The 14,282-nt window shown below is 44.3% G+C and overlaps 1 protein-coding gene across 2 annotated transcripts in view; it reads left to right on the forward strand.

Annotated features, from left to right (window-relative positions):
• Nucleotides 1–11,200: 11,200 nt before the first annotated feature.
• The window catches only part of mfsd8 (major facilitator superfamily domain containing 8), a 58,854-nt gene continuing 55,772 nt past the window's right edge, over nucleotides 11,201–14,282 (forward strand). The window contains exon 1 of one of the 2 annotated variants that reach the window (XM_048531653.1): nucleotides 11,201–11,345. In XM_048531653.1, the coding sequence (XP_048387610.1) occupies nucleotides 11,293–11,345 (53 nt within the window). In that variant the 5' untranslated portion in view covers nucleotides 11,201–11,292. The remainder of the gene's footprint in view (nucleotides 11,346–14,282) is intronic. The other variant, XM_048531663.2, reaches the window with a different exon arrangement.

Here is a 14,282-nt window from a genome sequence, read left to right on the forward strand (position 1 = left end):
CTAAATTCCTGTCAAGTCACGGTCTTGACAGAACTAGAGGTTTTATCAGTGTAAAGAAGAGGTGACATTTAGGTCAGACAATGTACGTTAGATGTGGGGCCTTGTTTAGAACCTGTTTGTGTTTTGGTTTGGAGTCAGACTGGTTTTATTTCTAAGTAGGGATTTATTTATAAAATGCCACACTGACTGACTATCTAAAATTGAATGTATCTGCAAATACATTTTCATCCCATAGATTCACATATGTGTGTGCACGTGGAAGTGTGCTCATAGAACAGTGTGTGGGGGGAGAAAGACTGTGTGTGTGAGCATGTGACTGTGGGGGGGCGGGGGGAAGAGAGAGAGAGAGAGAGAGAGAGAGAGAGAGAGAGAGAAAAAGTATTGTGGTCAGGTCACCTGAAGTGCATTATGAACACAAGATCCCAGTTGAGGTCGTTCTCATGGGTACTAAAACTTGGCTATCTGCCTCTGCTCAGCAACTCTGTTGTTGTGTATTCTGAAGTCTGACTTAGATGATATTTACCTGAAGATGAAAGGTCGAATATCCTTGACTGCTGAAGTATTCCCCCACTGGGAGGGAACATTCCTGTCTGGCATTTGTTGCTCAGTGTCCATTCATCTGTTGTCGTAGTGTCTGCATGGTTTTGCCAATAGACCATGCCTTGGGGCATCCTTGCGTATGAGATAGACAATGTTGGCCAAGTCACATGAGTATCTGCTGTGCACATGGTGGGTGGTGATCCCACGTGTAGTGGTAATGTCTACATAGAAGATCTGATATGTCTTGCAGAGGTTGCCACGACAGCGTTGTATAGTGTTGTGGTCGATGTTGTCCTGAAGGCTGGGTTGTTTGCTGCAAACAATGTTTAGGGTTTGAAAGTTGTTTGAAGGTGATATGTGGAGGCATTGGGATGATCTTGGCAAGATGCTCATCATCATCAATGACATGTTGACTGGCTGCACAGTGAGTCCATCCACAGCTCTAGTGGTCAATCAGCAGCTGCAGCTGAACACACATCTTGCATACATGATCATCATAGACATCAAAGGTTCCATGGGGCTGAGTTCTCCTGCTATTGTGATCCTTATCAGCTACAAACAATTCACTAGCACGTTGTTTTAATTTCAGATTACCAGCATTTGCAATATCTTACTTGTAAAGGAAATGTTTAAGGTTGTCTATGGCCCATGCCAACTTTCCTCATGCAATCGTTTACTCTTCTCATTAATATATGTACCTCATTGTATAGCACAAATCTTGTGGAATTACGTGGAGGAGAGGGGGAAGTGTTTGCCACTACTGAGAGTTTGTGACATTCAGACCATGAGCACCATATTTACACCCCAGCTGTGCACCACTTCTGATGCTGTGAACCGGGAACTGCTCTTCACTCTGTTATCCTGTACTGATCTGGAAATAAGTTAGAAATGCAACTGTTCAATTTGCCTCCACAAATCTTGAGGTACGGTTGATAGGATGTGTGCAAATTTGGGCAATGTTTTTTCCTGCTAATTTGTAACATCCTCAACGTCTTGAACGCAGTTAACAGTCCAGACCGATGCAGTGTTCTGGGTGAAAATCAACACACGGCAGTGTAAGAAGGCTAATGTCTCTACACCCCAGCGGGGTAAGTATCATCATCTCCTCTCTGCTATCTCCTGCTCGCTGGCTTACCACTCTAACTCTGTCACTACACATTAATTTCACCAAGGCTCACGCACTACAACTTTCATTATCCCAAGCACCATGTCTATTCAATGGTGACGTTGTCAGCCATGTCACCCCCTCAAATTATGAAGCTTTCCTGCCCTCTCACTCACTTGAGAAACCTTTTCTGCTCATGAATCTCCATAAACTGCTCATCCATCAACTTCCATTGTACTTAATTCTTCCCATTGTCTCATTGCAGGGAGGATTGACCCACCCCTGAACTGATGTCCCCACAGCTCCCTGATTGATGTGCCTGTAATTCCTGGACTGGCTGCATCTGATCTGCAGTACTGGAATTGTACAAGCCTCTTGCCTGACCAGTGGTATCGCCTAACTGATCAAAAGCCCCCTGACCCCCCATAAAGGTTTTCAGACATGTTTATTGGGTTGCAGTGCATATGTGCCATAAGGTGCATTCTGGGTAGATGAATGAGATGTGTGTAGGTAGCTGTGAGAAAAGGAACCTGGCAGAAGCATGGAAACTTTAAATGTCCCTGAGCTCCAGAGTGAAGTACTGAAGGGCTGACGTGATGTCTGAGTTGATCTATGCGCAGCTATGATGAGCTTCGTGGTTTGACAACGCCCAATTGCATCATGCAAGGATGGAAGTCTATCCATGGAGTATGCAGGGACATTGTTGTGAAGACAGAGTTATCTGAAGGTACAGCAAAGCAAGCAGACAGCTCCTGCTGCCAATTAAGTGCTCTGACTTTCATGTCAGGAATTGGCACTGTCTATTTTCTCAGTGAGATTGTCAGATGTTAGATGAGATGGGCTAATACTGTGATGGAAATGCTCCCCACACTGTCCCAGTAGCCGTAAGCTATGACTTGGCACAAAAACCTCATGGCCCTGGCTATGACAATGTGAGAGAGAGAGAGAGAGAGAGAGAAACAGAGGTGGGCAATGCAAGTTTAGTCTTGACCAACGGTCTGCTGAGATAAGGAGCCACCTGCAGGCAACTACCATGATGCAGGCAGGAACATGTGAGTGCCCCATTGGGTGGTTCAAAGCTCAATCAGCAAAGACCCTGGGCAATGGCAGAGAGGCTCCACTCTTGGAGTGTACACTAGAGGAGATACTACAAATAGAATATTACATTTAAAAATAATTAATTTGTCTTAACAATTATTTCATGTACCAATATAAAAAATTTATTATTTAAAGTACAGGCAGTACTTTCTCTCAAAAGTTACGTATAATGTGTTAATACCTTTCCACTGCTAACGAACCTAAGTCCTTAGGGAATCAATGCATCTCTTAAAACTTTAAGTCACAATTTTCAGGAACATGTTGATTTTATGGAGGATACTTACTGTTCCTCCTTCCACATTTGCATCGTAATTATTTTTTTCTCCCAGGGTCCCAATGCAAAGGTAATTCCTGTACTGCTTTAAATCTTATTGGAGACTTCCTTTCCTGTAGTTTTCAAGTTTGAACAGCTGCCTTCATTTTTTAAGAAAAATCACTGCTGATCATCATTATTCTTGTGTTACTTTGCTGCATACGGTTACGACTTTCACTTTAGATTGGTAAGTGATGGACATTCAATTTACTTGAATATCTTGGACAAGTCTTCTTAACAGACAAGATGATAAATTGCAGTTACAGAATAACTTATGCACAAGCCTTTACTTTAGTATGCTGCGTTATGGTGGTCATTCTGGTCCTTAGTTCATTAGCATACGCAGCTTTTAAAGCAGTAACACAAGAATAACAAGAAGTTTGATTTTTTTCAAAGTCAATGGCGTTGCTTGAGAGCAGCGATGTGCTTCTGAGATTTTATAAAGCTCTAGTTAGGCCCCATTTAGAATACTGTGTCCAATTTTGGGCCCCACACCTCAGGAAGGACATACTAGCCCTGGAGCATGTCCAGTGGAGATTCACACAGATGATCCCTGGAATGGTAGGTTTAACGTATGATGAATGGCTAAGGATCCTGGGATTGTACTCATTAGAGTTTAGAAGGTTGAGGGGAGATCTAATAGAAACTTACAAGATAATGTATGGCTTAGAAGGGGTGGATGCTGGGGAGTTGTTTCCGTTAGGCGGGGAGACTAGGACCCGTGGGCACAGCCTTAAAATTAGAGGGGGTAAATTTAAAATGGAAATGAGACGACATTTCTTCAGCCAGAGAGTGGTGGGCTTGTGGAATTCATTGCCACGGAGTGCAGTGGAGGCCAGGACGTTGGATGTCTTCAAGGCAGAGATCGACAAATTCTTGATCTCACAAGGAATCAAGGGCTACGGGGAGAGTGCAGGGAAGTAGAGTTGAAATGCCCATCAATAATGATTTAAATGGCGGAATGGACTTGATGGGCTGAATGGCCTTACTTCCACTCCTATGTCTTATGGTCTTATAGCCACGGGCGGATATCCAGAGGATTCAAAGCAGCATTTACTCAAATAAACACAAATCCAAATAAACTTGAACCACAAATTGTCTTTCAGGATGTTTCTAACTAAATTAAATTGCTTGACTGAAGAGTTTCAAACACTTTTCTCATAAAGGGTGTCAGAAATTGGCCCTTTGCCCAGGTCAATGGTTAAACATTCAATTGCCTATAAATGAAGAATTATCACAAGTAATAAACACTCATCAGTATCATTAGCATATCAAAGTGTAATAAATGTTCTTTGCAACTTCTAAAAAGAGCTAGCAGTGACCAATGTTAATCAAGTTGTGGATTTTTGAGTGTCGCGAAAAAAACCATAAATAATTCAAAGTGAAAAATCACATGAAACTGGATTACAATCCAACAGATTTATTTGAAAATGTAAGTTTTCAGATCTCAGCTCCTTCCTCAGGTCCTGCGTTTTCAAATAAACCTGTTGGAGTATAACCTGGTGTTGTGTGATTTTTGATCTTGTCCACCCATGTCCAACACCAGCATCTCCACATCATAAGTAATCCATTGAGACAACAATGCTTTATTTATTCTGAAGTTAAAAGGCTGTGAGGTTATTGTCCCTAACTATCTGTTTTTCTCAGTTCCCCACTGGTGTCAAATATTTTGAATCAGTATACCACCAATATAGACCAGATCGACTGAGTAACTTTTCCTAAACCGTGGATTCTATGTAATATATTTCACACCCTCAAAACCTCTTGAAAGTTGAAAGTCTTTGAATATTGAAAACCTTTTGATAAAATACCTACTACTGGTTATGCTTTACAATTTCACTGCCATTGAGGGTAAGCCCACGCTATATGTGAAAGTGAAGAACAGCAATATTCATCATAGAATGCAGGAGTTACAAATAACACCTTTGCTGTCATAATTTGCAGACAATCCCTGTGCATCCCCACAACTGTGGGTTAAAATGTTCCGGAGAAATAACTGAATTCAAAAAAGTTATAACTCATAGCAGCTCAAAGGGAGAATATTTTCTAATGGCCATATAGTCATGAACATTCAATCATATTTCTACATAATAGACACCAACCCAAAGAAATCAAAGATCACAATCAGTCAAAAAGTGCTATACGTGTAGATATGGTAGGAGAGGAAAATAACATTTTAAGTATAATTATTAAGGAGCAAGCTGCTCTAGGATTTTATGTGGAAATATGATGATAATTAGAACCTGAGGAATGTTCATAAAGTATTTGCCAGTATTTTCTAATTATTACGCTTTACACATGTACAACATTATAACAAAATAGAATATTGACAGTATGCAGTAAAGCATTGTGCAGTGAAACTATGAAATAATAGCATTTAAAAAAAAACTTATTCAAATAAAATTGTTTTGTCAGTGGTGCTGATCTCCTCAACTCTGTGACAGCCAATGTGGTGTACTAATCTTGTCCTGACACAATGTTAGCACTAAAGCAGCTGTGAAACATCGAGCACCTCTGTCACCATACTCTTCTGGATGGTTGTGCTAAAATGGCCTGAGTAACTGAATGATTCCATTGTGAACAAGTTGAAGAAAAATTGGTCTTGTTCAAGGATCTCTTTCTTTTATTGGGCTTTTAAGCAGGCTCAGTTCTTTAAAATAATCATAAGCTTTTAATATCAAAAAAAACCTTTGAGTTATCCACAGTCCTGGCCATTATTTATCCCTGCTAAAAAGCCGTAGAGCAGAAACTCAAAATTCTGCAGCGCAATTATATCAAATTTGTGCAAAAGATAGTGGAACTTTTAAGTACAGATAATGTTCAGTAGAAATTGATTTTCTATGAAATTTTGTGTGTTTCTAAAAAAAAAATTGACCTACCTATAAAGCCAGCACATCTACTGATCAAATGAGTGGCTTTCATTAGTTTTCTACTATTTGTGCATATTTAGGACTTTGAGAATGTACTTTATGATTACGTTAATTAGCATATTTCAGAAGCTCCATTTTCTACTCTCTGATAATCTGTCCACAATCTCTAAAGGACATTAGGTGTGATTGAATGCTTCCCACTTGCTTGGATGAACGCAACTCCATTAATATTCAAGAAACTAGATGGCATGCAAGACAAAGCAGCCCACTTAATAGGCAGCATCGTCCACCTTAAATATCCACTTCCTCTAACAGTTGCATAGCAAAAGACGGTAAGCCATTTACAAATATAACACAGTACGGACCTGGAAGAACACAGCAGGCCAAGATGCATCAGAGGAGCAAGGGTCCTGACCTGAAATATCAGCTTTCCTCCTCCTCTGATGCCATCATCTGCAGTTCATGCAATTTCTATGTCATTTACAAGATATATTGCATCACCAGCAGAGTTTCAATAGCATCTTCCAAACCTGCAACTTCTATCAGCCAGAAGCACAGGGTAGTCGATGCATATATACATCACCATCCACAAATTCCCCTTCGAGCCACAAACAATCCTGGCTTTGAACTATACCACTGTTCCCTTATTGCCGCTCAGTCAAAATCCTGGAACTTCACGATCCATTTCAACTCCCCTTCCCATTCCTTAGACAACATGTCCATCCTGGGCCTCCTGCAGTGCCACAACGATGCCACGAAGGTTACAGGCACAGCAACTCATATTCCGCTTGGGAACCCTGCAGCCCAATGGTATCAATGTGGACTTCACAAGTTTCAAAACCTCCGCTCACCCTATTGCATCCCAAAACCAGTCCAGCTCGTCCCCACCTCCCTAACCTGTCCTTCCTCTCACCTACCCCTTCTTCCACCTCAAGCCACACCCCCATTTCCTTCCTACAAATCTCATTCCACCCCCTTGACCTGTTTGTCCTCCCCAGACTGACCTGTCAGCTTTTGTGCTCCTAAGATGCTGCTTGACCTGCTGTGTTCATCCAGCTCCACACCTTGTTTTCTCCTCCCTACCTCCCCACTTACTCTCACCTCTACTAGCTCCATCCCCGCCTCTTTAACTTGTCTGTCTCCTCTCCACCTATCTTCTCCTCTATCTGTCTTCGATCCGCCTCCCCCACTCCCATCCCCCTTTTACGATGAAAGATCTAGGCCCAAAACGTTAGCTTTTGTGCTCCTAAGAGGCTGCTTGGCCTGCTGTGTTCATCCAGCTCTACAATTTGTTATCTCAGTTATGTTCACTGGAGTTTAGAGGAACAGGGGGTGGGTAACTCATTAAAAAAAACCTACAAAATTCTAACAGAACTGGGCAGGAACAACGTCTTCATGATGGGGGAAGTCCAGAACCCAGGGGTCATAGTTTAAGTATAAGGGGCAAGCATTTTAGAAGATTTCTTGAGGTGATCCTGTGGAATTCACCACCACAGAGAAAGTGTTGGAGCCCAAAACATTGTGTTTTCATGAATAAAGTAGAGAAAACTAAAGGGATCAAGTGAGATTGGGGGGGGGGGGGGGGTTGGGGGTGGGGATGGCAGGATTAGGGTATTGAGCTGGATGATCAACCATAAATCATAGAAAGCTGATCTATGCGTCTTTTATTAGAATCGCACCTACCACCTCCTTTGGCAGTTCTTCCCATAAAACACCACGTGTGTGTGAAAAAGTTGCCCCTCAGTTCCCCTTTAAGTCTTCCTCCTCACCTTAAAAATATGCCTCCTGTTTTGAATTCCTCTATCATAAAAAAACCTTTGTAACCATGATCATATGAAAAGGGGTGAATGGCCTAATCCTGCCCCTCCCCTATGTATTTAAAAATCACCTCACTATAAATCAGATCATTAAAACAAACAGATAGGAGGAACTGCCATTGCTGCAGAAACTGAGATAACAAGGAGTACAGCTAGATGAACACAGCAGGCCAAGCAGCATTAGAGGAGCAGGAAAGCTGACGTTTCAGGCCTAGACCCTTCTTCAGAAATGGGGGAGGGGAAGAGGGTTCTGAAATAAATAGGGAGAGAGCAGGGGGCGGGGAGAGAAGATGGATTCGCCTCCCTCTCTCTCCTTTTTATTTCAGAACCCCCTCCCCCATTTCTGATGGAGGGTCCAGGCCCGAAATGTCAGCTTTCCTGCTCCTCTAATGCTGCTTGGCCTGCTGTGTTCATCCAGCTGTACTCCTTGTTTTCTCAGTAAAACAAAACAAACAGTCCTGTGTTTGCCCCATTCCCTAGTTAGAATACTGCATTCACAGAGTTTTCACTCGGACTAGTTTCTCCTCGGATTGTAATAGAGATGATGGGAACTGCAGATGCTGGAGAATCCAATGATAACAAAGTGTGAAGCTGGAAGAACACAGCAGGCCAAGCAGCATCTCAGGCTGACGCCGATGGAACCCCGCCCACGGCCGACGACCTAATCGCTCCACCCAAAACCTCCACAGCCAGCAACCCCACAGAAGACAGCCACACTGAGCCCTGCCGCATCTTCACCATCCCCCCAGACCTCCCACTGACTGAGAACGAACAGTCAGTCCTAAGCAAGGGGCTCACCTTTGTCCCCCTACAACCACACATCAACGAATACCAGTCACGGTTGGACATCGAGCAATTTTACCGCCGCCTTCGCCTCCACGCTTACTTCTTCAACCGGGAACCTAACCCTCCCTCCACTGACCCCTTCGCCCGCTTCCATCACAAGTCCTTCTCCTGGACACCGCCCCCAGGCCTCCTACCCTCCCTCGACCTCTTCATCTCCAACTGCCGTCGAGACATTAACCGCCTCAACCTCTCCACCCCTTTCACCCACTCCAACCTCTCCCCCGCAGAACGGGCAGCCCTCCGCTCCAAGCCCAACCTCACGATCAAACCCGCAGACAAGGGTGGCGCAGTGGTTGTATGGCGCACTGACCTCTACATCGCTGAGGCCAAACGCCAACTCTCCGACACCTCCTCCTACCGCCCCTCGATCATGACCCCACCCCCGAGCACCAAACCATCACCTCCAACACCATTCATGACCTCATCACCTCAGGGGACCTCCCACCCACAGCCTCCAACCTCATTGTTCCCCACCCCCACACGGCCCGATTCTATCTCCTTCCCAAAATCCACAAAACTGCCTGCCCTGGTCGACCCATTGTCTCAGCCTGTTCCTGCCCCACCGAACTCATCTCCACCTATCTGGATTCCATTTTCTCCCCTTTGGTCCAGGAACTCCCTACCTACATCTGTGACACCATCCACGCCCACCACCTCCTCCAGAACTTCCAATTCCCTGGCCCCCAACACCTCATTTTCACCATGGACGTCCAGTCCCTATACACCTGTATTCCTCATGCAGATGGCCTCAAGGTCCTCCCCTTCTTCTTGTCCCGCAGGCCCGACCAGTCCCCCTCCACCGACACCCTCATCCACCTAGCCGAACTCGTCCTCACCCTCCACAACTTTTCTTTCGATTCCTCCCACTTCCTACTGACAAAGGGGGTGGCCATGGGCACCCGCATGGGGTCAACCTATGCCTGCCTCTTTGTAGGTTACGTGGAACAGTCCCTCTTCCGCACCTCCACAGGCCCCAAAACCCACCTCTTCCTCCGTTACATTGATGACTGTATCGGCGCCGCCTCTTGCTCCCCACAGGAGCTCGAACAGTTCATCCACTTCACCAACACCTTCCACCCCAACCTTCAGTTCACCTGGGCCATCTCCAGCACATCCCTCACCTTCCTGGACCTCTCAGTCTCCATTTCAGGCAACCAGCTTGTAACTGATGTCCATTTCAAGCCCACCAACTCCCACAGCTACCTAGAATACACCTCCTCCCACCCACGCTCCTACAAAAATTCCATCCCCTATTCCCAATTCCTCCGCCTCCGCCGCATTTGCTCCCACGATGAGGCATTCCACTCCCGCACATCCCAGATGTCCAAGATTTTCAAGGACCGCAACTTTCCCCCCACAGTGGTTGAGAACACCCTTGACCGCGTCTCCCGCATTTCCCACAACACATCCCTCACACCCCGCCCCTGCCACAACCGCCCAAAGATGATCCCCCTCGTTCTCACACACCACCCCACCAACCTCTGGACACAACGCATCATCCTCCGACACTTCTGCCATCTACAATCCGACCCCACCACCCAAGACATTTTTCCATCCCCACCCTGTCTGCTTTCCAGAGAGACCACTCTCTCTGTGACTCCCTTGTTCGCTCCACACTGTCTTCCAACCCCACAACACCCGGCACCTTCCCCTAAAACCGCAGGAAATGCTACACTTGCCCCCACACCTCCTCCCTCACCCCTATCCCTGGCCCCAAGCTGACTTTCCATATTAAGCAGAGGTTCACCTACACATCTGCCAATGTACTGTATCCATTGTACCCGGCGTGGCTTCCTCTACATTGGGGAAACCAAGCGGAGGCTTGGGGACCGCTTTGCAGAACATGTCCGCTCGGTTCGCAATAAACAACTGCACCTCCCAGTCGCAAACCATTTCCACTCCCCCTCCCATTCCTCAGACGACATGTCCATCATGAGCCTCCTGCAGTGCCACAATGATGCCACCCGAAGGTTGCAGGAACAGCAACTCATATTCCGCCTGGGAACCCTGCAGCCTAATGGTATCAACATGGACTTCACCAGCTTCAAAATCTCCCTTCCCCCACTGCATCCCAAAACCAGTCCAACCTGTCTCTGCCTCCCTAACCTGTTCTTCCTCTCACCCATCCCTTCCTCCCACCTCAAGCCGCACCTCCATTTCCTACCTACTAACCTCATCCCACCTCCTTGACCTGTCCGTCTTCCCTGGACTGACCTATCCCCTCCCTACCTCCCCACCTATACTCTCCTCTCCACCCCCCGTCCCCATCCCCATCTTCTGATGAAGGGTCTAGGCCCGAAATGTCAGCTTTTGAGCTCCTGAGATGCTGCTTGGCCTGCTGTGTTCATCCAGCCTCACATTTTATTATCTCAGGAGCACACTTTGTTATCTTGGATTCTCCTCAGATTGGTCTGAATTTAAACTATTTGCATCAGATAATTTGTTCTCAGGCCAAACTTTTAAAATTCCGTGATCTTTACATAAGGAAGAGGAAACATTTTTCCGGCTTCTTCCATTAAGTTTTGTAAGGTCCCTTCATTCCCCGGAACAGTGTGCCAGGACAGCAGTTTCCCCGCCTCTCAGTGGAGCTGTTACACATCCTCCGCTCCAGGTTTCATTGGTTTGTTGCGAGCACGGTCACTTCCGGTTATGAATCCGTTCCAACTAAATAAAACAAGTTAAAGTCCGGACACATTTCTCAAAATGATGGAGGTTCAGGATGAGAGAAGCCCCCTCTTAAAGTCGGAGTCCCGCAGGTGAGCGATATTTAAGAGTGGGCCGATTAATTACTGCGCCTCCTATCCAGTCTTTTCCATTTTCCTATCTTTCCTAAATGCTTTGAACCAGAAATAAAGATACTAATCTTTATCTTGTCTGAGCCAGTTTTCCACTTATTACTCTATTATAGCAATTAGTATCTGTGGCTAACCAACCTTATTTACCACACTTCACAAATTAAAAGTTCACTCATTTTGAGAGATAGTAAGAACTGCAGACGCTGGAGCCAGAGATAACAACAGTGTGGAGCTGGATGAACGGAGCAGGCCAAGCAGCACCTTAGGAGTAGGCCAAAATGAGTGAAGAGCCGGAAAGTTGACGTTTCGGGTCGGGACCCTTCCCGAAACGTCAACTTTCCTGCTCCTGTGATGCTACTTGGCCTGCTGTGTTCATCCAGCTCCATACTTTGTTATCTCAGATTCTCCAGCATCTGCAGTTCCATTATCTCGAACACAGTGTGGAGCTGGGAGGAGCACAGCAAGTCAGACAGCATCAGAGGAGCAGGAAAGTTGACGTGTCGGGAAGGGTCCCGACCCGAAACGTCAACTTTCCTGCTCTTCGCTCATTTTGATATGTATTTACATGATGAACCACAACTGATGCTATGGAAAATCAAACGTGCTAATACTTGGGATCTTGTACAGTTTCTGGACAATTTGGTTAAAGTCAAATGTAGACTATTTCTTTTTGCTTACCTCCAGTTTATTCCTTATTTCTGCTGTCTTCACGATAGGATCCTGGAATGATATCTGCTAGTTTTGTGTAATCGTTCTATTATTTGTCCACTCTGTAGCACTGCTGACATGTTTGTAAACTTCTGCCGTATCTGCTGCATCAGTATGTTCGTTGTTTTCATCCTAAATATAATAACCATAACATGCAGCAGCCAGTGTGGAACGTAAAGATGAGATGTCACTAGTTTTACTGCTTTTTCATCTTAAATATCAACACATGTGCGGCCATGTAAACATCTGACATTAAATAAGAAGATAGTCATACAGAGCAGCATCTGAAAGTGAAGAAGAATAATAGTATGGCCTGACAAGCCCAATTCCCTAGTTTGCAGTTATTTTAATCAACTTGTTCATGCACGTCTGTAGAGGGAGAGACTTGAGCCTGCTTGCATTTCTTCTATTTTTAATGAACCTATTCAGACATGTTATAAGATACATCTATGAAAGGTGGGACTCAAACCCAGAACTACTGAACCTGAGGTAGAGTCACTGCCATTTTCTTAAAGACCTTTCTCCCTCAATTTTAACACTCATTTACCATCTTCCATCTTTGGCAAAACTTAAGCTCGTCAGAAACACTACTATCCCTACCCTGGCTCCTGTACTTGCTGATCTCCAATCGCTGTCAGTCCAATATTGGCTCAGTTGCAAAGTTCTCACCCTTAGTTTGAAATTTCATCTGCCCTCCAACTCTCATGAACTATTCATTCATCTAGTGCTGACCTATGTATTTCCCTGATTTTTAGCTCTATTAGCAACTATTTGCTCAGCAGTTCCTAAATTCTCGAACTTCCAGTTTAACTTGTTCCTCCTAACGATTGTCCTTAAAACCCACCTTTTGGCCCAATTTTTGTCACTGTTCTGATAGTTGTTTCGATGATTTGATGTCAATTCCTTTTGAAAACTATCCTCTGAAATGCCTTGGGCATGTTTTACTATGCTATTCGTAGATAAGTAAATACAGGTTGTTGGTGTATGAGTTATGCTAGGGTCACAGAGATTGTGCGCAGACTAAGCTTCCCTTCTCTCCTATGCATAGGCCAATTGGTCTTCCAGGTTTTCAAGTTCTGTCTGCCTTAGTGGTGTGTCAATGCCACCTCTTGCTGTGAAGTGCACTGTCTTCATAACTCACCTCTATTTCGGTAACTAATTCACATGGCTCAGCTCGGTTGGCATGGAAAGAAAATGTTTCTCCTTTTCTCCATGTTTGCTGTCAGGCTAATACATTAAAATAAAGCTTGCTGGAACATCTTTGCTATTTAAACTGTTTTAAAATTTATCACATTTATCTAAATTAAACTCCAACTGCCACTCCTTGGCCTACTGGTAAGTCAGCTTACAATGTCGTGTACTTGCATATGCTGGAAGCCAGACAAATTAGTACACAAGGCCCTGTTCTCTGCAGATAGATAGAACATGGACACCTACTGTACCTGTTCCAGCTGAACAAAATAGGTGCTTTTTTTTTCTTTACTCATTCATGGGATGAGGGCGTTGCTGGCCAGACAGCTTTTATCACCCATCCTTAATTGTCCAGAGGGCAGTTGAGAATCAACCACATTGCTATCTCCTGGAGTCACATGTAGGTCAGACCAGGTAAGGTCACTTCTCAGATAAATTTCCTCAGCAGTCAGAGTCAACCTTTAAAATTTAAACAAATATGACTATTATCTGTTAATCATTATTAATTGATGTATTCTCCATGGTAATGCTTCTGCCAGTTGGAGTCTACTTGCCAACCGATCAACACACTTTTCCCATGTAGTATAAATATTGTTCATCCCCCTGTATTGTTAGCCTTATGAATCATCCAGATGAAAGATTTGACAAAATGTCCCTTTTCAGCAATACTTAAATTAGTGGACAGCTATGGACATCACAATCTAAAGATGTAGGCAACATTTCCATAATGTAACCCAAAAAATTGAAATTAAAAGGTTGTATTAGTAGTTTAAATTTCAGTGCTCCAGTTTAATTGCTCCGTTTTCGGATCTGCTATGTGGAGCAGTGTGAGAACATTTTTGCATGGCGTGGAATTATCCTTAATGGCTCAGTTCTATTTATGATGTGATAAATATATGATGTGATAAATATATTCTGAAGCTATTAAGTATATGTTTAATATTCCTCATGCTTTTAATTTAGGAATTTTAAGTTGAACAATTACCCAATTCTGGTTTT

This window comes from Stegostoma tigrinum, chromosome 1 (assembly GCF_030684315.1).
Source record: "Stegostoma tigrinum isolate sSteTig4 chromosome 1, sSteTig4.hap1, whole genome shotgun sequence".
NCBI classification, from domain to species: Eukaryota; Metazoa; Chordata; class Chondrichthyes; order Orectolobiformes; family Stegostomatidae; genus Stegostoma; species Stegostoma tigrinum.